The sequence below is a fragment of the Eubalaena glacialis genome, chromosome X (assembly GCF_028564815.1).
Source record: "Eubalaena glacialis isolate mEubGla1 chromosome X, mEubGla1.1.hap2.+ XY, whole genome shotgun sequence".
Classification (NCBI taxonomy): Eukaryota; Metazoa; Chordata; class Mammalia; order Artiodactyla; family Balaenidae; genus Eubalaena; species Eubalaena glacialis.
Window position 1 is genome coordinate 44,344,282 of NC_083736.1, and position 27,434 is coordinate 44,371,715.

At 50.9% G+C, this 27,434-nt stretch overlaps 1 protein-coding gene across 3 annotated transcripts; it reads right to left on the reverse strand.

The window, feature by feature from the left end:
- OTUD5 (OTU deubiquitinase 5) lies at positions 1-26,836 on the reverse strand. 3 transcript variants are annotated; one of them, XM_061177950.1, is made up of 9 exons: positions 25,482-26,836; positions 15,198-15,288; positions 7,140-7,204; positions 6,896-7,052; positions 6,651-6,799; positions 2,851-3,054; positions 1,166-1,367; positions 964-1,077; positions 1-652 (listed from the first exon to the last, which is right to left on the reverse strand). In XM_061177950.1, the coding sequence occupies exons 1-9, from the start codon at positions 26,079-26,081 to the stop codon at positions 528-530; spliced, it is 1,707 nt and encodes a 568-aa protein (XP_061033933.1). In that variant the 5' UTR covers positions 26,082-26,836; the 3' UTR covers positions 1-527. The 3 variants fall into 3 exon arrangements, with proteins under 3 accessions (XP_061033933.1, XP_061033932.1, XP_061033931.1); XM_061177949.1 differs by having other exon boundaries at positions 1-649; positions 15,198-15,291; XM_061177948.1 differs by having other exon boundaries at positions 15,198-15,291.
- Between the last annotated feature and the right edge of the window lie 598 nt (positions 26,837-27,434).

Here is a 27,434-nt window from a genome sequence, read left to right on the forward strand (position 1 = left end):
TTTTATAAGATAAAAGTACATTTTAATAAAGAAAAAGTTCAACATTGAAGGCTCAGACATTCTTGGGGTACTGGGAAGGGGATTTTCCCACTTCTTCCTCCCACCTCCCCGGCATCATTTGTGGTGGGGTGACAAGTTTCTGATCTTGGAAGGAATCGGGGACAGGGAGACTTTCCTCTGTCTGAATGTCTCTCCTCAGGGGCTGCCTGGCTGCCAGTTGGTTTGTCTCTGTGTGCCTCTCGCCTACCTTCAGCACCCTTGCCCGAGTCCCCTGTGGAATGCAGGGATGGTGCTGTGCAGGGGGCAACAGGGCACGTCAGCTGGCGAAGAGACAGGTGATGATGGTGGTGGCAGCGATGAGAGGGCGCGCAGGGGTGGGCTAGCCAGAGGGAAGTAGGGAGGAGTGAAAGGAGGGGAGAGAGGGAAGAAGGAAGAAGGCAAGAGGGAAGAAAGCCAAAGAAGGTGGGGTGGCACCAGAGGGCAGGAGTGTGGGGGTTGGGAGATGGTCTCCAGTCTCTGGGTCTCCATCAACTCTTGTCTGGGGGTGGGTCTCTGTGCACTTTGTTTTTCTTCATACTGTCTAGGTATTCCTGTTGGGACACTGCCAGCACCGACGCTAGGATCTCATCATCATCCCAGTCGTTCAGGCCTGCTGGGCAAGAGGAAGGGAAAAAGGATGACAGAGCACTTTAAAGCCTGCCTTCTCCTTGCCCTTTGCTGATCCCTGGCTCTGGAGAGATCCCATTCAGGCCCCCATCATTCTTTTCTCTAAGGAGAAGACTCCTCTGGGCCTACAAAACCCCACTCAGATCTGCCTCTGGGACAGACTCTTGGACCTGAAAAATTCTCTTTTCCTGGGGAGATGGCCAGAGGCCCAAGAAGCCCCCTTTGCAGGACTAGCTGGTTCTTCCATCTCTCCCCAACTCCCAGCTGGCCCCTGGACCCTAGACAGAGGAGGCTTACCAAAGGCAGAGGGGGACATCTGCTGAATGAGGGCCCGGCACTCCAGAGCAGGGTAGAGGGACACGAGGGGAGAAGTAGCCCGGTCGGCCCCTGTCGAGAACTGGCTGCTTGTACCTGGGGCAGATGGACAGTCAGAGGCAGGGCTCAGGACCTAGGCAGGACCTCCTGACCCCTGCATGCTCCCTATCAGCAAGTCACTGACCTGGTGCACAGGGTGAAGGAGGTTTGGCAAGAGCTAAGACAGTGCCTGGGGAAGGGGGCTTGATGCCCAGCTCGGCATGCAGCTCAGGGTGCTCGGGTGACGAGGCTGAACTCCGCTGCCTTGGGGACCGGCTGGTCCACTCCTCCAGACCACTGGAGGCTGCTGCTGTGGCAGAGCTGCACGTGGCGCTGGCTTTCCGGGGCTGCAGTGAGGAAGGAGGAGGAGGTAAGGACCAATACCAGTCGCAACCCTCCTCTGCCCCATCCCCAAAGGGCTCGCTCCCTCCCAGGATCCTGGCTATGATATAGCTTCTACATAGGCCACCACCATTCCTGGTCACACAGTGGACCACAGGATGAAGGTAAGCTCTTTTAAAGCCCCTCTCACACCCTTATAGCCAATCTGACAGGAAACCTGTTACCTCCACCTTCAAAATAGATCCAGAATCTATCCCTTTCTCACCCCCTCCCTTGCCAGCACTGTCGTCAGTCACCAGAACTGCTATAGTAGCCTTCTCCTTGTTGGTCACCCTTGCCCCCTAGACTCCGTTCTACACTCAGCAGTCAGGAGGATCCTGTTAAATCCTAAGTCAGATCCCACTCTTTCTCTGCTCACAACCCTCTCATGGCTTCTGCCTCATTCAGAAAAAAAGCCAAAGTTCTCACCACAGCCCACAAGCCCCTTCCGATCTGGCCCCACCGCCTTCCGACTCCATCTACTACTACATTCTGTTCTGCCACAATGGCCTCCAGGCTGCTTCTGAATCACACCAGGTGTGCACTTACTTCAGGGCCTTTGCTCTAGCTGGCCCTCTGCCTTCCCTGGCATAGGCACTTAATCCCCTCACCTCTGCAAGCTTTTGCTCAAATCTCACCTGCTCTGAGGCCAACCCTGACCATGCTATTTAATACTGTGAACTCCCAGCCCCACTCAGTCCTACTCATCCCCTTTATCCTGCTCTACATCTTTCATCCATACCACCTCTCAATTAATTTATTCATTATGTTTATTTTGTTCCACTCTGCATAAATGTAAGTACCACAAGGACAGGGATCTGGGACTGCCCGGCTCACCAATGTACCCCTATACACTGAGAACAGTGCCTGGCATAGACCTGCAATGAATATTTGTTCAACGAATTACTCAGCTCTTGCCAATGCCTATTAATCACTCTAAACTCCTTGTGATTCCTCAAATGCCTGGCTCCACTGTCATGCCCCACTCCCTGCCCTAAAAATTCAACCTTTCTGTGTGGAGACTGACCAGAGCCCTCACCTTCACTGGTCTCCCAGCCAGGGTCAAGGGTCCCACTGACGCATGTGTTTCCCTTAACAGACAGAATCACTGAGGGTGGAGCGGGCCAGACCTGATTTTACATCCTCAGCACAGAGCCTCCCACACAAGAACATTCAGCAAAAGCCTGTCCCTCTGAAACTATCCATGAACCCTGCATGTCACCACCAGTGGCTGCCCTCCCTCACTCCTTAAAAGAGCTAGTTCTGCACAGGCGTTGAGAGTTCTAAGGCACAATGCCAAGACTAAGGCCAAGATGAGGTACAGACGGGGCTGGGAGCTTCCTTCTCTCCCAGATGCCAAAATTGCTTAGTTTTTTTCTGCCTGTTTGTGGGCAGAATGTGGGAATTAACAGGTTCTTAGCCAGGCTAGTGACAGACCCCAGGACCCACCTGGCTGGGGCCACGGACTTGGCGAGCCTGTTTCTCCTGATCCCTCAGCCACTGCAGGTAGGACTCCCGAGCCACCTGCTCCTCAATGGCCTCATTTGTGGCCTCCCAGTCTGTGGCCCGCTTCTTGTCTTCCAGCATCTGCTGTTCAATCCACGACTCCTCCGATGTTTTTATGGCATTCTTCATCAGGGACTGCTCTGCAAACTGCAAGGAGTGGGGGAGGAACAGTGATGTGGGCTGACACTCTGAACTCTGGCCAAGAGCCGGAACTGGCTCAGGGAGGTGGGCCCACAGGCCCAGAAGACAGGAGGCACAAAGGCAGGTACTCTTACTAAGCAACCCCCTGGGCAGGCTGCCTATTCATCAGGGACTGGGGGAAGGCAGGCTTGGGTTGTGGGACACGTCATTCCAAACTCCTATACTCAGAAGCTCTGCTCCCAACCCTAAGACACCTCAACTGAAGTACTAAGTCTGGGGCAGTCGGGTGCTCTCCAGCCAGGGCTAGAATTTAAAGAAGCCTTACCCAGTGACGACTCCGTTGTTGAGGCCCTCCTCACCTATGCCCAGATGGGACAAGGAGAAAAGATCACCCAAGAAGCGAGCTCTGTGTACACAGGGTAGAGGGAGTACTGGGGCATTTAACTGGACAAGAGAACAGCGTCAGCATGGTGTGGGGTGCTGTGAGTTGTGGAACACTGTGTGAGAGTGTTCTTTGTCAGGCTGTGAGACATAACAGATCTTTAAAAACGGAATAATGAAAAGTATCAGTGCATATCCCAGGGAATAAATGTGAAGTATCGTTCAGTGAAACTTCTTTTAATGCACATATACACACCACACACCAATGTGTGCGTGCACTAAGTAATGATGTAAAATGTAATTTTTTACCCATGGATAACAGTCCAAAAAGAATGTAAAACTCTGTTAGAATAAGCCAATTAAAAAATGGGCAAAAAAATCTAAACACACAACTTCAAAGAAGATATACAGATGGCAAATAAGCACGTGAAAAGATGCTCAACACCATTTGTCATTAGGAACTGCAAATTAAAAATAACAAGGTACCCATCAGTTAAAGATATCAGTAAGAACTATAGCTTCATGTAGATACAGTTGGTTACATGTAGAAATATTTCTAGATATGTGTATACACACAGGTTAGTATATACACATATACTTCCTTGCTTTGTCAGCTGAAAGGGCCTAGAAACAAGGATACCCCAATAGCAAGGAGCAAACTCAGCACCCAGATGCTGGTTTCTAATAACATTCTCCAATAAAAGGAACTAGGACCCCTTGGAGAAATGGCTGGTTCTAGGAATGGGGCAGGAAATATACAAGGTGAGCCTGGAGCACCTTGTAGTGCCAGAAAGTAAGTATTCAAAACAAAATAAAACAGGGACTTCCCCGGTGGCGCAGTGGTTAAGAATCGCCTGCCAATGCAGGGGACACGGGTTCAAGCCCTGGTCTGGGAAGATCCCACACGCCGCTGAGCAACTAAGCCCGTGTGCCACAACTACTGAGCCTGCGAGCCACAACTACTGAGCTCGCGTGCCACAACTACTGAAGCCCGTGTACCTAGAGCCCGTGCTCCACAAGAGAAGCCACTGCAATGAGAAGCCCGTGCACCGCAACGAAGAGGAGCTCCCGCTCGCCGCAACTAGAGAAAGCCCACACGCAGCAACGAAGACCCAACACAGCCAAAAATAAATTAATTAATTTTAAATAAATAAATAAATAAGACAAAAACGAACAAACCAAGAAACACCCCCCGCTCCCAAAACACACCACCACAATGATGGGGTTATGTCAGAGACGCAGGAACCAACAAAAAGAGCTCCCAATAGCCAAAACTGGAACAATTTGAGCATCAAAATAAAAATAGTATTGGATTATAACTCAAAGTGTAAAAGTATTAAAGATATACCCATCAGTCCACAATGATATAAATGATTGAATAAATTAACAATGGAGGATAAGAGACAAATCTCCCTTGCAGAAGAATTCCAAATAATTTATGTAGATACTCTGCTCTCAAGGGGATGGAGTATAACCCCCCCTTTTTTTTTTTTGGGGGCTGTGCTGTGCGGCTTGTGGGATCTTAGTTCCCCAACCAGGGATTGAAGCCGGGCCCTCGGCAGTTAAAGCACAGAGTCCTAACCAATGGACTGCCAGGGAATTCCCTAACCCCACTTCTTAAGTGTGGGCTGTAAATGACTTCCTTCCAAACAGTACAGCATGGAAAAGGGGGTGGTGTGGGGGAAGAGTAATTTTCACAGTGGAGAAAACTTGATAAACATTACTTCTGCCAGATGATCAAGGTCGACATCAACAGTTATAAATCACGTTCACAGTATACACTGTTGATATGATGTGATGAGAACGGCACTTTACCACTGTGATCCTCCTCCCTGAAACCCACAGCCCCAGTCTAATCATGAGAAAAACATCAGACAAATTCCAAAAGAGAAACATCCTACAATATAGCTGACCAGTACTCCTCAAAACTGTCAAGGTCACCAAAAACATGAAAGTGTGAGAAACCATCACAGACAAGGGAGCCTAAGGAGATATTACGACTTTAGTTAATAATGATGTGTGAATATTGGTTCATATATTGTAACAAATGTATCACAGTCATCTGATATGTGAATAATAGCAAAAATGTGTGCAAGGGGGAGGAGGGTATATGGGAACTCTGTACTATCTTCTCAATTTTTCTGTAAATCTAAAACTATTCTAAACAAGTCTACTAAAAAAAAAACTTAGGGCACTCACATTTTTAACAAAAGGAAAAAGAAAAGATACACGTGATCAAACCACAGAAAGTCACAGATGAATCTTAAGTGTACAGTGTTACTTGAAAGAAGCCATTGAAAAAACTACATACTGTATGATTCCAATTATATGACATTCTAGAAAAGGCAAAACTATAGAGTCTGTAAACAGATCAAAAACAAGGAAATTCAGAGAAACTGTCACAGAAATATGGTCTTTAGTTAATATATCAATATTGGTTCATTAAGTGTGACAAATACACTATGCTAATACGTTAATCATAGGGAGTATATGGGAATTCTATAATCACAATAATTACATAAATCTAAAACTGTTCTGAGATTAAAAATTTAAAAAACAAAACCAAAAAACCTTTACATTAGAGGGTGTGCTGGTGTTAGGGTGTGTTTCCTAAAATGAGGCAGGAGCACTTTTTGTTTGTAGGAAGTGAAACCTGAATAGAAGATACCAAAATCCCCAGCAGACAACTGTTTATGAGACAGAGAATCAGAATCTGTCAGTGTGTGCTGAGAAAATGTACTGCCACCTTCTGAGCACCTACTAGGCACCAGGCCCAGTGTTAGGCACTTTCTGTATCGGCCAAGCTGCCAGTCAAATTACTTGTACAATCTGCCTTAGGTCCCAAGCCAGTAAGTGGTGGGCCCAGGCCTACACTCCAAGTCTCTGTGACCATAGCTGTCTGTACCTGCTGAGGTTCGGAGGAGGATCCATGTGGGTGCCAAGACACCCAGACCAAGCCCTGGCTCACAGTTCCCAAGTGTGACTCCATATCCCAAAATGCCAACCCTTAACAGGCACAAAAGATGGGTGAGCCAGCTCAGACAGGCAAACCAAGACCACAGAATGAGCCCTGAGAGATCACCTTGGGTAGAGGTGAGACCTTACGGGCGACTCAGAGAGGGGACAGGATATTTTTGTGGGCTAGGGGCAAAACTGAAACTCCAACAGAGATTCCTGGTCTCTATAGCCAGCATCCATTCTGGGCACGGGGACCTGCTTACCCCCGGTTTGAATGATGGCAGGCCCAGCCCCACGCCAATGGTGGCCTTGTTAGGATTCACCACCGAATTGTAGTGGATATTCCGATGGTAGCTGACACGGATGGGTTCATCCTCATTTTGATGGATCCCATGGAATGTGTTGATGGGTTCTGCAGAGAAAGAGAAGGAGGGAGCATCCACAATGGGCTGGGTGGGGCAGGCTCGGACCAGGCGTGATCAGTCGCTCACCAACACCACAGAAGTACCTGTGCTGTATTGGTACACCTCCACGGGCCGGTTGTACATCTCTGCCATGGCCTGCATCTCAATGTGGTTGCCATGGCAGTTGTTTTTCCGCTTCCGGTTGATGTAGGTGGTAAAGTCCTCTGTGACATAGTTAGAGAAGTAGTCGGCATTCTTCATCTGCAGAATAGATCAGAGGAGCAAGCTCTATGTGGAGAAGAGATCCTCCCACTCTGCCCCCGCCCCAAGGTCTCTGCAAGGTCTCACCAGATAGTCCATGCAGTGCTTTCGCACAACCTCATGCATGTCCTGGTCTCCATACACCTGGTCAGCTGTGGGGACAGAAGAAGAGGCTGGGGTCAGAGCTGCCACCAAAGAAGAGTTCTGAGTCACAGAACATCCTTGCGGGTGGAGGGCTGGGGGCCAGGGAAATGCCCTTTCCTACCCTAAGGCATGGAGAGTTCTTGGCCTTGTGGGCTGGAATAGGGTCATGAAAAAAGAGGCAGGCAGGGACAGTCTTTAAGAACAAGAGTACAGGTAAGAGGGACACAACCACAGGCCTCTTGGGCAGATGACTTTGTCAACAAACATTTTAAATCCCTAAGTGGCCTTAAGCACCATCAATTCCACATACACCCCCTTCACTTTTCACATGAGGAAACGGAGGCTCGGGGAGTTTGTGGCTTGACCAAGGTCACATAGAAGTCAAGTCTGTGACAGATTCAATTCTAGAATTCAGTTTCCTGACTCTCAGGAGTCAGTATGGCCTTTATAAGGTTAAAAAAAAAAAAAAGGAAAGGAAAGGAAAAGAAAAACAACTGGGCTCTAAGCCCAATTCTGCTAGGTACTAGTGAGCAAAATGACCAGAGGCAAATGACCCAAGTGTTCTGACCTTCATATGCCTCACGTGTAAAATGGGATGGAGCTGGATGACTTCCTGGCAGGCCTCTAGTGGGATTAATGAGATAATAGGTGTGAAGTGACGAGCACTGGGTTTGGGACAGAGCAGTCACTCAGAGCCCCCTTTCCTGTAGTGGGGCCTGAACGTGCAGTACTGTGAAGGTGATAGAGGTGAGTAAAATCCTGCCCCTATCCGCAAGAAGCATGTAGTCTATAAGAGAGATAAGACACATATGCACCTAACTTAAGCTTAATTCAGAAAAGGCAGCCTGTGGCCCAAATGGTCCAGGCATTATAGGGTTTTGGTCACAATAAGAACTAGGCTCCCTCTGCCTCACTTAAGGATGTTCACACATGCCATTCCCTTTTCAAGACATCATTTCCATCCTCCTTGTCTGCCTACTTGTCAAACAGCAATGTATTCTTAAAACAGTTCCCCACCCTCCAGAGCACCTCTATCACCAGATTTATCAAAGGTGCGTACAGACTTCATCTGCCTGATCACACTGGGTTCCCACTGAGGGCAGAGGGCAGTTCACATCCAAGTCCACCCCCAGCTCAGAGCCTGATGCAGTGCAAGAAATTGGCAACAGTTTGCTGAGTGGATGGGAAGGCTGGGGGAGCCGGGGAGCCTTCTCCCTGAGAAATTAAAGTGGGCTTGAAGATGAGGCACGCCTTATGTCCACTGGCTAGGACGAAGAGGGAATTTCCCTTTGTCTCCCCGGAGGACCGTTGCTCTGACGGGATCTCCCTGGGGCACTGGGGCAGGGGCAGAGGCAGGTCCCGCAGGGAACACTGCAGAGTTCTTCCATGACAGCCAGTCTACCTCTGTGAAGAATCGCCAGAAGAACGCCTTCGCTGCCCTCCCCTTCCTTCCCTGGAGGGTTATGTGAGATAAGGAGAAAAAGGCCACTCTGAGATAGAAAACGGGACCCATGCCTGTCTCACGTCCTCCTGGAGGTGCAGAGACCTGAGGGATGGGGAGTGGGGGCTGTGAAGGCGGGAAGGGGTAGCCCCTTCACCGATGTAAACAAGGATGTGGGTTCTGCGGCCACACTCTCCCCCGCCCCACCCCCCAGCGGCACTTCCAGCAAGTCACATGCCCTGTGCACAAGCTGGGGGCCCCCTGCCGCTGCCTTTCTTAGAAGCCAGGACCACAGAACCCGCTGTGGCTGCCGGAGCTGCCCGTGGAGCTATTTCTGTAGAATAAACTTGGGGTGCCAAAGAGGCAGTGCTGTCAGCAGCTGCAGTAAACAGGAACTGAGATAGGAGTGAAGGGGTTAAAAAATAGGGGTTGGTCTGTCAGGCTCAGGGAGGTGGCTGAGATGTTCCTAGGGAAGGGTCAACAGGCATTTCCAGGCCTGGGAGGTAGATCTACCCGACCTAGATGCCAGATGCAAGACGTTGGGGGAAAGAGGGGAGACTGTGGACACGGAAGGGAGTTGGGGGAGAACCTTCCCATGAGGGTCCCCCCATTGCCCTGTCACTGACTCCTTTGCCTGACAGAAAGGCTCTTCTGCCTCCTAGCTATGTGGCACTGGAAAAGGCCTTTAACCACTCTGGGCTGCAATGTCCTTATCCATAAAGTGGGGGAGAGTAACTCCTCTTCCTCTCATGGGGCGTTGTTAAGACTACAGGGGATGGTCTGCGAACACCTAAAGCATACTAGGTGTTCAAGAGACAGGGCTCCGTTTGTCATAAGGAGGACGATGACTCCTTCAGATAGCTAGCCACCCACAAGTCAGCTAGAATGTCATCGGAACCACTTATTAAGCCCTTCCTCATTTCTGTTGCACTTCATCAGCCAGAGGAAAGCCCCAAACTCGAAGTCTAGGTTGTCCCTTCTCATGAAGGCAGAACTGGTTCTCTACCTTTGCTGAATCCAGAGGTCCACAAGCCTACATTCTGTGCCTGTAGTTCAAATCTTTAGCAACCAAATAGGCCTCACAAAATGGGTTCCTTACGTATGGGCAAAGTATGACCTTCTCTACTTATCTATAAAATGTAAAATATCACCTTCTCTACGGTACGTGTATTTAATCACAGCTTTTGGGAGGGGGGAACCCACCTCACTGGTTATAAGACGTACCCTAGTTTGGGGATCATCAACGTGGAAGAAAATGTGCATCTCTGAACCAAGGAAACAGAGCAACAGTACCTTGCCAATGAGGGAGAGTAGAAGGATCTTTTGAATGACATAAGGCAGGAAAAACACCCAGTGCAGGGCTAAGAACACAGAAATCCTCACTCAGGAGATGCTTGTCTGATTTTGCCAGCCCTACCTCTGTCCTGCAGAAAGCCCTCCTCCTGAGAAGGTGGCACATGGAACCAGGGGCTGAGTTGGATTTCCCTGTGGGGTCCAAGGTGGAGGGAAAGGGCCCAATGGTCCTGCAGAGGTAGGGGAATTCACAGCACTTGTTTTGATAGAAACCGAAACTCCTCCTCTTGCTGACACTGCACTTGTGGGCAATCTGCACCTGCTCTCCCCTCCCAGAGTCCAGCTGGAAGGGGGTCCCCACTACCTCACCTCTGTCCCCAACCCAAATAGGGCTCAGAAATCCTCAGTACAATACTACAATTGGTTCCACCAAGGCCTTTTCACATTCTAACTCATTCCATTCTTACCCCAAAAAACCCTACTTTACACAGGACAGATACTGAGGTACAGAAATGTGGCATAGTTGGCCCAAGGTCACACATTTGGGAGGTTGAAGGAGAGGCCAGGCTTTCAAGGAGTAACTGGTAACTTCAAGCACTGATGCCCCAGGTGACATTACCACCACTCCCAATCCAGCTATCACCTTAGCCACCTGACTCCCTAGGCCAGGCCTGATCCTGACTGCCTCAGTTTCCCCACCAGCACAAGCAGAAATCAGCTGGAACGCAGGAAAGGCCTGAAAGTGGGCAGAGATTACAGATATCAGGGGCTGTACCCCTCACTAGGGCCACAGAGGTCAGCATGAACTTTCCCTCCCCACACCCTACTTCTGTCCTTTCTCTGAGCATACAGAGACACCAGCATAGAAATGCATATGTGCATGCACACAGCCAGCAGATCCCGCCAAAGATGTTCCCTGAGGCCAAATACCCACACAACAACCCTCACAACTGCAGAGAACTATCGCATCCAACAAGTAGATGCCCTTGCCACCAACCAGGAAAGACTGAAGGCTGGACAAGATACGAGGCTGTACAAACTGAGGACCCCTCCACACCTCCTTCCTAGCCTTTGCCAGGGGGCCTGATGGGAGGGGGGAATAGCCAATGGCTCTAACAGACTTGTCTCAACCTCCCTCCCCTGCTGCCTGGGGGAAGGTCCCCCAAAATGTAGTCACTATTTGTTGAGGAATTATGTAGAAGAGCAAGACAGGAGAGCCTGGACTCTCTAAAGAGCTTAAGGGGAACTTCCTTGCAGGTCCAGTGGTAAGACTCCATGCTGCCACTGCAGGGGTCATGGGTTCAATCCCTGGTCGGGGAACTAAGATCCCACATACTGCATGGTGCAGCCAAAAAAAATAGTAATAAAAATTCTTTTAAAAATAAATAAAGAGTTTAAGTACAAGGCCCTACAATTTGTTTTAGAGGCACCTGGGGATTACCTCCCTACCAGGCTGCTGCCTGCCTGCCTGCCTACCTGCCTGCTGGAAGAGCCACAGCGAGCTCCACTGAGGACAGAAAAGGAAGCTTGGTGTGTGCAGGGAAATCTAAAAACAAACCACACAAATGTGTGTACAAAGCAGTAGGGGGAGACAGGACCTGCTTTATTCCCTGCTTCTCTCCTGGCCCAGTGGGAACCCTGGCCCCACTGAGGAGATGAACCCAAAAAAAGGCCTCATCTGCCTGTCAAGCAGCTGTGGTGCATACCTGGCCTGTGGCCCCAGCTACCTCAACTGGCACACCCTCAGCGGGGGAGACAGCAGAACTCAGCCCTCTCAATAGCCTGGTCTCTGAGATGGCTGCTCCTCTACTCAAGAATGCCCATTGCGGGACTTCCCTGGTGGTCCAGTGGTTAAGAATCCGCCTTACAATGCAAGGGATGTGGGTTCGATCCCTGGTAGGGGAACTAGGATCCCAAATGCCGCAGGGCAGCCTGCATGCCACAACTAGAGAGCCCGTGCACCGCAACGAAAGATCCCGTGCGCTGCAACTAAGACCCGACGCAGCCATAAATAAATAGATAGATAGATAGATAAATAAAATGCCCATTGCAAAGATGGGAACACTGAAGGAGGCAGGGCAGAGAGAGGTCAACAGAAGCTGGTGTACATGGTGGCCCATGGGATTCTTCTCCTCCTGGCCTGGTTCAACCTCAAACACCAATGTTCTGATACTGGCTGTGTGACCTAGAAAATAAGGCCCTGACTATCTCTTAAGGCCTATTTCCCTTTTATAGAAGAGTCAAAATTGATCTAAGATCCATTCCTCCAATGCTGATAGTCCATGTTCCAAGACCAAAAGGTCCAGAGCAGTGGGCCTCGCTAATGTTTCTGGGCCCCATCACTGTAACATGCACAGTCCCAGCTATATCCCCATGGCCCACGCAGACACACGCACATGTGGCTGCCACTCTGCCCACAGAGGCCGAGGCCGAGGCCAAGGCCAATACCAGGGCCAGGGCCAGAGGTTTTTGCTGAGTCAAAGCCATACAGAGAGAGGGAGGGAAGAGAGATGCAGACTCACGCTTCCAGGAGGAGGTTATCTGAGCACAGCAGGGGCAGGGTGGACCACAGGATACCTCTGGGACCCAGGCTGCCAATTCCACTCCACCCAAGCCTGTGCCAACGCTCACGAGTTCCCAACAGGTGGTGGTGGAAAAGAGAACTGGGCACAAGCAGTGGATATTGGTTCACACTGGGGACACCCAGACCTCAGAGGTAAAACAGACGGTAGAAACCCACCTGCCTCAGGATTCCTAAGAGTAGAGGACCACAGGATCCTAGTTGGAAGAAGTAAGACCCAGAGAGGTCAAGGAAAAAAGCCAAGGTCACCCAGCCAGTTGACAGCTAAGCTAAGAAGCCAGGGCTTCCCTAAGGTCATAGAAAGAATGTGTCCTTTGGACACCTCTCGGTTCCCATGCAGTTCTGCCACTAATGACCCTGAGCATGTCACTTCCCTTTCCTGAGCCTCAATCTTCTCACCTGTCTCATGGGATAATGATCGCAATTTTGCAGGTGAACCTGAAGCACCCTGAGGAATGCCTAGCAATCAGTCGGGGTCAAGGAACGACAGAGTGGTCTCTATTTTGGTCCCCCCTCCAACTCCAGCCCTCAGTTACGTGGTCCTTCTACTATTCAATACGTGGCGGCCTGTAGCCCTTCTCACCAGAGCCTAGGGTAACTACCACCTGTCCCTGTCCCAAGCTAGGCTGGAAGCAGAGGGGCAGCAGCAGAAAGCTTGAAGATAAAGTCCCCTTCCCAGGCACATGTCCTGTGCACTCTGCCCCAGGGAAACCTCCAGGTGAGGCCTAGAGGCCCGGGGGTCATGTACTTCTCAGGGAGAGGCCGTGGGGCTTCTGAGGTTTTACGAAGAAAACCCAAGGGCAGCCCAGTCAGAGGAAATGTGTAGCCATAGTGCTGATAGGGAAAGGCCTTCAACCTGTCATGGTCAGCTCTTCCTGTAAGCTTAGGTCCCTTACTGGAAGGCCCCAATGAGGGGGAAGGGTCAGAAGGTGTTTGGGGAGAACAGCTAGATGGACACACACTTAAATTTTGTTCTTGACATGGGTTACTGCCAAGCCAGGTCCTCACCAGGCCCAAGGTCTGCCTCAAAGACCACCCAAGACCCAGATGCCCAGCTGCATTCTCTGACCCTCACTCCACCAGCAGCCTTGCTTACCCCACATTCAACCTAAGGTCTCGGCACAGGCCTAACACCTAATGGGCCCCCACCTCTTCTTTCTTTGCCTTCCTTTGGTCAAGATGCCCCCAAACCTAGCTCTTTCTCTAGGAGACATCCCAGGGAGAACATGGAATTGAGCCACAGGGATAGGAAGGTTGGAGTTTTCCCAGCCCAGCAGATTCCATTGCCTGAACCTCTTCTGCTTGGTAGAATAGGGAGGCAACCACTCACCCCACCTAACTTTCTTTCACCTACTCAAACATTTGTGGCTCTGAGGCACCACTAATAATAGCATTCAAGCTTTATCAATGCTATTGTTCCTTGAGAGTCTACCAAGTCAGGCACTAAAGGGATTTACTAAAGCAATCTCATTTAACCATTATAACACGACATCTTTTAGCCTCATGGTACACAGGTACCTGAGATACAGAAAACAGGCTCAGGGGAAAAAGAGGTGCTTGCCCAGGGGCACACCACGAATCAGTGGTAGAGCCAGAAGTGGAGCCTGAGTCAGTCCAGCCCACCAACAGACATGAAGGGTCTGCACAGACTGAGAGAATAGCAGACCCAGAAGGGATTCAATGAGCCCTTCAGAATCAACACCATTCACAGATGGGAAAATGGAAGTTATGAGTCAGGGGGAGAACTAGAAGAAAGGGCTTCTGACTCCCAGCTCAAAGCTCCTATTGGAGGGCACTTTTCCTTGGGAGATATCAGAGCTCCAAAGGGAGGATCAGATCACACTCCCAGCTTCCCTTGGACACCAGCACAGGACCTCACAATTGCTCGTTGAGTCAGAGATTCAGAGCCAGAGAAGCGTCAAAGATCTAGCTCAGACTGGATAGTAGATGGTATTAAGGAATTATTTTGTTATGTATGATAATGGCATTTTTGTTATGCTGAAAGAGAAAGAGAGGGCCCTTATCTGTCAGAGAAACATACAGAAATATTTACGAATGAGATGATCCATGATGGGGTTTTGCTTTAAAAATACTCGTTTCAGAAGAGTAAAAAAGAGTGGGTGGGGTAGTGATGAAACAAGGCTGGCAATATGTTAACGATTATTTTGAAGATGAATGATGGGTACATGAGGGTTCACTATTCTTCTTTCGTGTAAGTTTAAAAAAAGTTCTATGATTCCAGGGTGACAGCTGTGTGCTGCAGTTAAGAGGCCTCAGACTAACCTACACCAGACTCCGACTCCTGACTGTTCTATGTACTCTCTGACCCTAGGTAAGTCATTCCCTATTTCTGAGATACTTTTCTCATCTAACAACTGGAAGCAATAGTTCTACACTTACCTAGCTTGGAGGAGAATTAAAAGGGCTTCCTGTAGTGTCTGACAGAGCAATCTGTCCCTAAGTAATGTTATTTTCTTTATCACTATTATTGCTGTTATTACTCTCATACCACCATACTGCCCCATGACTGAGGGCTAGAGGCCAGATACTAACTTGAGGCTGGGGCCTGGAGTCCCTAAAAGACCAGCTAACTCTGCCCCCAACCCTGTCACACGGGTTACTCCTGACAACTGGGACACAGCTCAGGGGCAGCCCTAGGCCCTTGAAGGCTGAGGCAGAGACTCACCTACAGCCCGGAAGAGACAGGCGCCGTCCTCCTTCATCTGCTTGATGATGAAGCCCTTCTTGTCTCGCAGGGCCTTTTCAAACCAGTGCTCCTGCTGGAGGGAAGAGGTGGGGGTCAGCAACAGGAAAGGCCTGTACCCTCGCCCCAGGGCCCTGCCCCTGAGCTCTCAAGGGGCCCAGATGATTGGCTGAGAGGACAATGGGCAGGGTCCAGTTCTCTGCCCTGCTTGACAACTCTGTGCATGTGCATGTGAAGCAGGAGGAGACCCTTTCTTTTAGGGAATCAGTCACTGTGTGAGCAGAAGACTTGCTCCCAGAGGGGTCTCAGCTGTCCTGAGAGCAGAAGCCCCATCTGTATTCTGACCACTGCTGACCATGCTGGGAATCCAGTGCTGGGCCTTCCCCTAGGCAGCCAGAGGCCCAGACCCAGCAAGTGCCTGGGGGGAGAACCTGGCTCTACCTCAAGGAGTTTCACCTGGGGACCCTCTAGTCACTTAGGGTAGGGGAGATGTTTAGGAGGGAGTGACTGGCGGGAGTCCAGTTCCTGAGCTCCACATACAGCTAGGGAATTCCAAGATATACTGTATAAGGCAAAACATATGCAAAGTATGATCTCACTTGTGATAGAACACATTTAACATATATATATGCATATGTATACACACATGCACACAAAGTTGGAAAGACTTTACACAACAAAATATTATCCCTAAATGTTGGTATTACAGGTGATTTTACTTCACCACTTCCTTTATAAGAGGTATACAATACCTTACCCAAAATTCCAAACTTCTAAAAGCTTTTAAAACCAAGTCTTTATCTAACTTATTTAGCATCACAATCCGACCTGAGTTGACAAGAACCCATTTATTCCACTTAGAGGCGAATATTCAAACATTTCTATGCAGAAACATTCAGGTGTTTGACTATGAGGTGCGGCTATAGACCCCACGGGAGGTGTTACATAATACACAGTACACATACCAGGTGACTTTCCTAAGTTCTGAAATTTTTCTGAATTCCAAAGTACAGTTGGCCCTAAAGGTGTGGGGTTAAGTGAATCTGTGCAAGTGTGTATTTTCAGATGTTTTTAAAAAAAATAATGGAGAGGGACTTCCCTGGTGATCCAGCAGTTGAGATTCCACGCTTCCACTGCAGGGGGCACGGGTTCAATCCCTGGTCAGGGAACTAAGATCCCGCATGCCGCCTGGCGTGGCCAAATATGAATGAATGAATGAATGAAAGAATGAATAAATAAATAAATAAATAAATAAAGGAGAGATGAACAGGCGGAACATATAGGATGTTTAGGGCAGTGAAACTATGCTACATACTGTAACGGTGGTTACATCATTATACATTTATCCAAACCCATAGAATGTACAACACTAAGAGCAAACCCTAATGTAAACTTTGGGTGGACTTTGGGTGATTATGATGTGTCCATGTAGGTCCAATGATTGTAACAAATGTACCACTTTGGTGGGGGACACTGATTATGGGGGAGGCTCTGAATGTGTGGGGGGGCAAGGGGTGTATGGGAACTCCCTGTACCCCCTGCTCAATTTTGCTGTGAACCTAAAACTGCTCTAAAAAATAAATCTATTAAAAAATAATGTCCAAGTGTCACTTAAAACATGTTTTCCATCTCAAAACAAAACAAAACAAACCAGAAGCAGGAGATCTTTCCCAGCCTCCTCGCGCCATCTGCTGGCCACCAGAAGAAGCCAGCCTGAGCCCGCATCAGGCCTAGGGACCAGAAATCCCAAGGCTGCTCCTTGGGGACACGACCCAGCCTAGGGATTTACAGGATCTGGGCTAATGCCAATCAGACAGAGGAGGTCACCTCTCTGCAGGCCATTTTTACCCAGCTCAGGTGAGAGAAATTCCTGGCAAAGTAGGAAGCACAAGGTTTAGAGGCTAAAAAGCTCTGGGTTCCAACCCCAGCTCTGTCACTCACTTGTTGCATGAGTTCAGGTAAGCTACCTGAACTCTCCAAGCCTCAGCCTATCAAACGGGGGATATGTGATCTGCCCGACAGCTGTCAAGAGGTTCAGAGGAGCTTCAGGACCTGAAAAGGCTTTCTAAACAACATACCATGCACTGGTGAGGTGGTCATCAGTAACAGAAGAAGGGGCAAGACTAGCACAGACAGAGATGACGTACAACTGAGAGGCCCTCAGAAAGTCCCAGGTGAGTGGCTACACAGCAGGGGATGAAGAGAGGGTGACAAGGGAACAGCCAGTAGCCCCACCATCAGGGCCCGCACACCAGGAAGGTGTGGCTGGCTTTCCAGAGATGACAAAGGCACCTGGAAGCTCTTAATGGGCTTCCACAGCACAAACTCTTGTTTGTGTACAACATTCCAGCAGTCCAGGTGTCCCTCCTGCCCTGAGGCTGTCACACTGGACTGGCCTACTCCAGCCAGTTCCCCTATCCCTGACCTGCAGGGTCAGCCATCTCCCAGCACCATGGCGCCTGCCCTAGCCAGGGGTCTTCAGCAGGGAAGCTGCAACTATGACTACAACCCCAGACTGGACAGAAGAAGTAGTTCTAAAAAAGCAGGGCACACAGCAACCTCCTGCCCTCAAGTATGGGGGGAAAAGAGATTGAGAGGGGACAGGGGATCAAAGAGGATGAGAGTGGCTCCTACTTATTCATCCAACAAAGGTTTACCAGGCAGCTACTAAGTCAGACCCTGGGCTGGCAATGAGGACAGAAAAATGAATCAAATTTGGCCTCAACCTCGATAAATTCATAAACTGCTAGAGGGGTGGGGAAACAGGCAATGTCCACACTGAAGTGTGAGCAAGGGCTTTGAAAGAGGTGAACACAGGGGTGCTGTGAAACAGAAGAAGGGACCTGGCCAGTCATTAAGGCTGGCACTTGAGAGGAGGTGCCACCTGAGTAAAGGAGTAAAACACCAAGACCTCCAGAAACGCTTGTTAATTGGATAAGAGATCACTTCTGTCACTCCAGGGATGCCAGAGGCCCAGCAATGAGTTCAGCAGAGCTAAAGTCCTGGATAGGACTAGGCAAGTAAGCAGGGCAGGGCCAAGAAAAAAGATGAGTTCATATTAGCCGAATGCCTGCCCATGCCAGGTGCCAGATGCAAAAGGTGACCTCATTTAACTGTCCTTACCACAGCTCAGGTGGCAGGAAGCATTATCTTCATTTTAAAAAGGCAGAAAGGAACTGGGGTTTGGGCACCAGCAAAGCCTAGTGTAAAGGCAACAAGAGAAGCCTCATGAGTCACAGCATGGAGATGTACCTGGCAGCCCATTTGGGAAAATCCTGATTTGTCCTTAAAAATTAAGAACGCCTGAGCATTCCCCTTGCACAAGCAAGGCTTCGGTACTGGGGCAGCCAGACTGGCATCTGGGCCTGGATCTGGAGGCCAGACCACTAGCCACCCACTGCCTTTGGCACCAGCAGCCTTTAAAGCAGGCTCTGGCTGAAACCCCTTCTCTCTCTCCCTCTGCGGGGAGAAAACAGGGAGGTCATGGTCCTGGGCTCCAAAAAGCGCTTAGAGTCCCAAGAGCTCAGAGCACAGTCTTTTCCTCTCCCCAGCTGGACAGGAGCCTCCAAGGAAGGCGCCAACTTGAGAGTCGTTTAGGAAAATGGCCCAGGAAGGAGGGGATGGCGGGAGTGAAAGGTGGGAGCTGGCCCAGCCATAAGCTACATCAATGTCCAGGCCTAAGAAAGTCAAATCCAGACCCTGGGACTTCCCTGGCGGTCCAGTGATTAAGATTCTGTGCTTCCACTGCAGGGTTCGATCCCTGGTTGGGGAACTAAGATCCCACATGCCATGCAGCACAGTCAAAAAATTAAATAAAAAATAAATAAATAAAATAAAATAAAAATACAAAAAGTCCAGACCCTGAATCTTCCAAGCCCACTGCTGAACCTGTGGGTGACTCCCTCCACATCTCTGAGCCTCCACAAAGGGGCTGGGCAAAGCTCTCTGACATCAGGGGATCCAAGGTGCAAGACTGCAACCTACTGGTCCAAAGGCACAACAGAAGTTGAAGCAGGCTGTGGGACCCAACTGACTTAGGTTTCAATCCAACTCCACTAATTAGCCATGTGATGAACTGCTCTGAGCCACAGTTGTCCAATCTGCGAAATGGGATAACAAGCCTCCCAATAATAGGGATACTGGGAAGACTCAAATATTATAGGACTTCGCCCAGTATGAGAGCACTTAATGAGTTCCCTTCCTTGCCCTGGAAGGGAAACAAGAACACCCCTGTAGTAGGCTGAATAATGACCACCCAAAGACATCAGGCCCTAATCCCTGGAACCTGTAAATGTTACAGGAAGAGGATCTTTGCAAATGTGGTTAAGAATCTTGCGATGGGGAGATTATCTTGGAGTATCAGGGTAGGACCTAAATGCAATCACGAGTGTCCTTAGAACAGCAGAGGAAGACCTAATACAGACAGAAGAGGAGACCACCCATACACAGAGGAGAAGCAGGCAGAGGTCAGAGTGATGTGGTCAAAAACCAAGGAATGGGAGCAGCCACCAGAAGCTGGAAGAGGACTGGATTCTCCCATAGAGCCTGTGGAGTGAGTGTGGCCCTGCCAACACCTTGATTTGGGCCCAGTGAAACTGATTTCGGACTTCTGGCCTCCAGAGCTGTGAGAGAATAAATTTCTGTTGTTTTAAACCACCCAGTTTGTGGTAATTTGTCACAGCAACCACAGGAAACAAATACAACCTCCTTGTAGCACTCCCTTGTGTGAGCTGTGAGGCAACGTGGCAATGCTCACATCCCACAGGATCCACCCTGTTTGCATCCCTCCAGGGAAAGGGTTAGAATTAAGGCTGCAGGGGCCGGGAATCCCCCCTCCCAGCCTGGGAAGCTGCTGACTCTGTCTATTGATGAATGAGTTGCCACTGAAACGGGGAGGAGGCAGGGGGAGATGGCAGCAGCAGTGGCAGCTCATGGACAGATGTCTTCCCAGAACCCACGGCCAAGAGGTTTTTAGTATTCTGGGCTACACAGCTCTGTCCCAGCAAGCCTGGTGCCAAGACCACCCCTCTCTCCCCCAAAATACCCAGGAACACTGGCTCTGCTCCACGGGCTAAACATAGGCAACCCATCCAATGAGAAACAGACAGACACACTGCTAAGGACTAACACAAGCTCTCCAGGGCAGAGGAATCGGAAAAGAGCAAAAGGCTCCAAACCTACTGCCAGGCCACTGGGGTGGGGGGCGGGGGGGATTAAAAAACGAAGATTCTATTATTCTGCAACAAAAAGAAACAATAAAAAATGAAGATTCTATTATTCTGCAACAAAAAGAAAAGTCCTGATGCATGCTACAACATGGATGAACCTTGAAAACATTATGCTAAGTGAAAGAACGAAGTCACAAAGGACTGCATGTTGTATGATTCCATTTATATGAAATATCCAGAAAAGACAAATCAATCAAGACAAAAAGTAGATTAGGGCTTCCCTGGTGGTGCAGTGGTTGAGAATCTGCCTGCCAATGCAGGGGACATGGGTTCGAGCCCTGGTCTGGGAAGAGCTCACATGCCACGGAGCAACTAGGCCCGTGAGCCACAACTACTGAGCCTGCGCATCTGGAGCTTGTGCTCCGCAACAAGAGAGGCCGCGATAGTGAGAGGCCCGCGCACTGCGATGAAGGGTGGCCCCCGCTTGCCACAACTAGAGAAAGCCCTTGCACAGAAACGAAGACCCAACACAGCCAAAAATAAATAAATAAATAAATAAATAAATAAAATAAAAAATAAAGGAATTCCTTAAAAAAAAAAAAAAGTAGATTAGTGGTTGTCAGAGGCCGAGAGGGGATGAGGGGATGGGGGATGATGATGATGCAGGGTTTCTTTCTGAGGTGAAAAAAATGTTCTAAAATTGACTGATTGTGGTGATGGATGTACAACTCTGTGAATACACTAAAAGTCACTGAATTGTACACTTTGAACTGGTGAACTGCATGATGTGTGAATTATATCTCAAGAAAGCTGTTAAAAACACACACACAGGGGGCTTCCCTGGTGGCGCAGTGGTTAAGAATCCGCCTGACAATGCAGGGGACACGGGTTCGAGCCCTGGTCCGGAAAGATCCCACATGCCGCAGAGCAACTAAGCCCGTGCACCACAACTACTGAGCCTGCGCTCTAGAGCCCGCAAGCCACAACTACTGAGCCTGCGTGCCACAACTACTGAAGCCTGCACGCCTAGAGCCCGTGCTCCGCAACAAGAGAAGCCACTGCAATGAGAAGCCCGTGCACCGCAACGAAGAGTACCCCCGCTCACTGCAACTAGAGAAAGCCCGCACGCAGCAACAAAGACCCAACGCAGCCAAAAATAAATAAATAAATAAATAAAATTAAATAAAAAAAAACACACACAGGGACTTCCCTGGCGGTCCAGCGGTTAAGACTCCATGCTTACACTGCAGGGGGTGCAGGTTCAACCCCTGGTCAGGGAACTAAGATCCCATATCCCGAGCGGTGAAGCCAAAAAGTAAAAACAACAACAAAAGAAAACAAAAAACACACACACAAAGGCCTACAGCACTGGCTGGGGAGAGGGAAGCTGGTAACTGCTTGAAACTTCATAGCATACTCCCAAAAGCTAAGGGGCCCCACTCAAAACTTTCACAATGGATGGGGGGAGTAGGGAGCAGAGAATTAAAGAGATTACAACTAGCTTCAGAGCAATGAGTACAATCTCCCTCCTCACCACTACCCATTTTATGGATGGAGAAACTGAGGCCCAGAAAAAGGAACTGCCAGAAGATACAGGACTCAAACCCAGACCACCCAGGCAGAGACCACTTCCTGCTATACCACTCTGCCTCCTCACCAGAGGAATCAGCAGGTTCCTAGAAGCCAAATGAAGGGTCTTTGCCAACAAAGATCAGTTGTTGCAAAGGCTCCTAGGAAGAACCCAGATGATCCTGGGGAAACTTCAAGAGAAGAATCAGCCAAGGTCCAAGGTGGGCCAGGTCAGGTATTCAGACACTCAATAACCTTGGGCATGGGTGGACTTTTGGCAGCTAAGCAGGAGATCCTGGGATTTGAACTCAGGCCTGCCAGCTCCAAAGCCTAAACTTTTTCTACACACAACCCTACCTCCAAACCATCCAAGAGGTCTCCCAACAAGCAACCCCCGAGTTTATTCACCACAGCAGAGCTGGCCACAAAAATCACTGTCTGCCAACCCTGAACCTCACACTGACCAGGCCACTTGTCCTGACCACCAAGCTTGGATGGTTGAGAGGGAACACAGGGGCAGGGGAGAGAGGAGAGGAACCCAGTTATGCCTCGAAAGACACCTACCCTTCCCTGTCACCTCCAGGCCCAAAGGGCTTTGGTGTGAGCTCCCTAAAATCCCAAAGCTAAACAATACCTAACCAGCTCCTTACCTGACCAAAGAGAAAACTGTGGCCCAGAGAGCACAGGCAGAACTATTCTGGTTCATCCAGAAAAGCCCCATCAGAGCCAGGGTGGGAACCCAGGCATCCTGGCTTCAGTGCCAGGTCCACCTTCTCCCACCACTTCAGCACACGGGCCCCCTTCACAAAATGCCCTGTGGGGTCCTCAAGCTCAGGACGCTCTCAAGCCATTCTTTTCATAGGGGAGACTCTCGGCAAGGCAGCCATACCTGGGAAAGGAAACCCCTGACGACACCACCTTTCTAGCACTGGGACCCCCAGGGTGTCAAAAGGGCTCCTAAAAGCAGTAGATACAGTAACAGCATCAGGACAGACAAGAAGTCTGAGTAGTCACAAGGACCAGATTCACCATCTGGGCTCCCTCTCAACAACTCCCCTCTTTCCCAAGGATCTAACTGGCCTCTGGGTTACAAATGCCCCCAGTGACGGTTCAGGACCAAGCCTAGGGCAGCAGGAAGAATCTCCCCTCTTTTCATCCCCAAGTTCAACCAGGTAAAGCAAAAAGAAGCATCTTCTTCCTCCCTTTGTCCCAAGAAGTGGGAGGACAGGAAGCCTCTCCTCCGTCATTGGGAAGGGAAGGTATCATGCAACCACAGAGCTTTACTTCCATGTTCTTATGGGAACAATTACAAGGGAGGGACTCCTAGCCCAGGAGATGCAAAGGGGATGTAAGGAGGTGTCTTTCTAGTCACGATGGCAGCACATGACTTTCTCTCTGTTCCTGGGATTCCTCATTTCTGTGGAGAAGGAAAGGCACACTTTACTGCAACCAGGGAGAAGAAACAACTCCTGGTCCTCACCCTGGCAGATGATTTATCCTGCCTGGAGAAGTAGTAATGTATGGAAAGGGAACAAGGACGGGGGCTCAAAACCAGGCCCTGGCCCCCGTGAAGTACACAAAGATTTACCTGAACCAAGAGGGAGAGGAATGTGGGTGGAGAATTTCCTGCAGTGGGGATGTCCCAAACCCCTTCCCTGTCTCTGGGAAGAAAAAAGCTTATTGAAACCAATTCAGGAAGCTCAGAATATTTCCCTGATCCAGGAAATTAGAAGCATAGCTGGGTCAGGGAGAGACTCAACACATCTCCTAGTTCTTGAGGGCAGGCCTCAGTCCTCACATCCCCAGTACCTGACAACTTTCTCACAGAAAGTAAGGAGAACTTCCTAGCCTGAGCAGGCTCAGGTAGGAAGTTCTCATGACTGTGAAAAGCATCCAGGTCCTTCTGTCCGATGGGGGAGGCCTCAGACCACATTGGGGAGGACTTCCCATCCCTCTCCCTGGTGAGAAAGGATTGCCTGGTTGGGGGGGAAGGGAGGGGAGGAGGAGCCTCATACCCAAGGGGGGAGCTCAAGCCCCTCCCTAAGGTGAAGGATCTCTTGTCCCAGAGGGGAAGCTCAGGCCCCTGCGAGGAGGCTCAGACGCTTTCCCCCAGAATCCCACCTTACCCATGTCCCCAAGAGTAATGAGCAGCCCGCAGGACTTAGTTCAAAGCGGAAGGGGGGCTTAGGCTCAAGTCCCCAAGGCATGAAATCTTATGCCCCCAAAAGGCCTCTAAGACTGGGGTACACGTATGCTGAGAGAAAGTTCAAACTCATGAGGGGAGATGTGGAACCCTATTCCCCAGGGACTCTACCCATGCCCCAATGGAAGGGTCTCAGGGCTCAAATCTGCAGGGGAGACCTCCTGTTCCTGAGGAGTACCTTAAGTTGCTTGAGGGGGAAGCTTGGACCTCACCTCTAGAGACACACTGGTCACTGGGGTATGTATGCATCTCTTGTCCTTGAGGGAAAGCTCAAGAGTCCTTGGCACAGTGAGTCTCAGATGGCCAAAGAGAATACTCAGACCACTCCCTGAGGAGAAAAGTCCCCTAAAGACCTCTGTGGAGGGGTATCAGTTTCCTGAAGAGGCTTCAGACCCAGTCTCTGAAAGCCCCAGTCCATAAGCAGGGGGCAGCCTAGGTTCCAGTATCCGAAACAGTGAGTCCCATTTTCTTGAAGAAAGGTTCAGGCCTGGTGCTGGGGGGCGGGGGTGTCTAGACCTTAAAAAAAGCTTAAGCTCCTAGAGAGAAATTCAGACTCTTGCCTCCAAAGAGGTCTCAGACCTCTTAGAAAAAGCACAGACCCTTGTCACTTAGAAGGGGATGAATCTCATGTACCCTAGGAGATTTTCTGGTCCCAGGGCGTTGGTTTTGACCCTTGTTCCCATAGGGAAGGGGATCTTAGGGGGGTATGTATGTGTGTGTGTCAGGCCCTTGGCTTCTAGAAGAGGGAGTCTCAGACCCCACTGCTGCATGGTCCTGTGCTGTATCCCCCTGAGAAAGAGAAGTGGGTTGTCCTATATAGAGTGTCTCAGACCCCTGAAATGGTTTTGGTATCTTGGGGACACTCATATCTCTGAGATCTCCACCTTACTTGTATTCCCTGGAGAAGAAGTCTTAGACTCTTATCCCAGAGAAAAAGAAATCTCAAGTCACTGAACACAGACCAAGGTCCTTTGGAGAGTCATGAGACTCCCCTCTCAGGAGGCATTCCATCTTGCCTGTCTCTCCTGGGGAGTCCCTACCTATTGGCCCTACACGATGAGGTCCCTGGGCCCAGAATGACAACTACGGGCGCTAGAAGACACCACAGACCCCGCTTTTAAGTCCTCCATCTTATCTGGGGCCTCTAACCCCAAGTCCTTGGCGGGGGAAAGAGGATCTCTCACACCCCCACTACCAAAGAGTGCCAGGCTCAGAGAGAAGACAAAGGCCCCTTGGAGCGATCTCAAATAGCCTTCCTTGGGTCCCTACCCAGTCTGGGCATCCCGTCCACCACACCCAGTCACCCGTCACCCCCCCCCCCCATACCTGCTCGACGGTGGCGGGGTCCATGGCCTCGATGCGCGCTGCAGCCGCTTCATACTCATCCTCACTGTTGTAACCTGCGCCGACTTCCTCACGCTCAGGACTTGCCCCGCCAACCGCGCCAACCCCAGGGGCTTGACGCCGCCGCTTGCTGTGACCCGGCCCAGAGCAGCAGCCGCCCACGCCCACGGCACTGCCCACGCCCACCACCACGCCCGCCGCGCCCACGCCCACGCCCGTTGCCGTGGCACCCAACGCGTCACCGGGACCGCCGCCGGGACCGCCGGGGCCCCCGCAAGGAGGAGGAGAGGCCTGCTGTGGCCGGGGGCCTGCCACGGCGCCAGGCGGCACGGCCAGCGCCCAGCGATGGAGGGCACCCGGTGGCCCCGGGAGCGGGCCCTGAGGCGGTGGCGAGGCTCGAGGACGGGCGCCAACGACGCCCGAGTCACGGTCGCGATCGCCGCCGCCCACACCCGTGCCGCCGCCGCCCACGCCTACACCCCCGCCGCGGCGAGGCGCCGGGGGCAGCGGCCCGGGCGGCGGCGGCTCGTTGGTGGGGTCGGCGTCGGGAGGCGGCGGTTTCTTTTTGGGGAGAATAGTCATGGCGGCACCGCCGAGTACCCCCCACCAAACTCGGCGCGGGGCACGCCGGGAGAGGACCCGGATAAGGGGGGGCTACAGTGGTGCGCGAAGCACGACGGGATCGCCGGGACCCGGATAAAGAGATCGAGGCACCGGTTCTCGAACCGTCGGCGGCGCGCGGGTCACGCGGCCGGTGAACCCGGATGTGAAGTCCAAGATGAAGGCACCGCGGCGAGCTTGTCGTAGCCTTCTCTCCAAGTCCAGCAAGTTTATTGCTACGCTCGTTCCGGCCTTCGGCTTCAAAGGAAACAGAACCAAAACAAGCACCTCTTCGCCCCGCCCCCTCGCAGGTTCTTGAACTACCGGGTGGGGCCCGGGGCGTTGCGCAGGCGCGCCGGGGCACAGCCCCGCCTCTCGCTCGGAAGTACGTGGGCAAAATCTTCGCCGCCGCCACAACAATTGAGGGCACCAACCAATCGAAGCGGTTGCGTGGGTCCTCGATGATGCCCACGAGCCAATCAGAAGCGAACGATCGCCCTCCCCTGCCCTCTGTCTCAGATTTCAGTCAAAGTCGGCACCCTTGTTCCTTGCCTTTCCTCTCGGTCCCGTTGTACTGTTGTCTCCCCGAGGCTCTGACTCGCAGGCGGGGGCACTGCAACAGGACAGCGTGGCCTGCCCCGCGCACGACAGTTTTTAAATCGCCTCCCTTCCGGGCTTCCAACTTGGCCCCAGTCAGCCGGACTGACTGGAAAATATCAACACTCCCAGAGCTTAGCTAGCCCCTGAAGCGTCACTTCCGTTTCCACCCACCAGAAATCCGCATCCAGTAGAGAGGCGGGCACGGCTTCACCCTGGCAACAGGCCGAGTTCTGCGGTGATTGGTTAAGACGTGCCACCACTCAAGTCGAACGGGCCAACCTTGGGACAGACGTGCACCATTGGGACAGTGGGTGTTTGGGAAGCAGACACGCCCACTCTGGCACCGGCGCACCGTTGCCCTCGCGTTGACCTCCCCGCCCCTGTGGCTAGCGCGCAGGCGCGGCACAGCCTTTCCTCCCCTCAACAACTCCCCCCAACTGTGTTTACCTGAATCGAGCAAAGTTTATAAACCAGCTCTGTCAGCAACCAGCGTCTCGCAATAAGGTTGGTAAAATTTCTGCTACTGAACGGATGGAGAGCTATAAGCTAATCCTAGCTGTGCCCCTCCTGAGTGATCTCTGGCAAGTCATTTAACAGCCACCCCATCCTCAATTTCTACTTCTCTGTAAAATGGCAATGATAATCCCAATTTAAGGATCAGCGGTTAATGCTTGCAAAGGGTCTGGTGCTGTGCCTGGCATCTAGTAAGTGCTCAGTAAATTAGTCTGCACTGCA

Coding starts and splice junctions, on each gene's coding strand:
- OTUD5 (XM_061177948.1), bottom strand. CDS start 26,081: ATGACTATTCTCCCCAAAAAGAAACCGCCGCCTCCCGACGCCGACCCC. Junction 6,800..6,895: donor GGTGTACCAATACAGCACAG/GTACTTCTGTGG, acceptor CTTTCTCTGCAG/AACCCATCAACACATTCCAT. Junction 1,368..2,850: donor AAGTCCGTGGCCCCAGCCAG/GTGGGTCCTGGG, acceptor TCCTCACTGCAG/CCCCGGAAAGCCAGCGCCAC.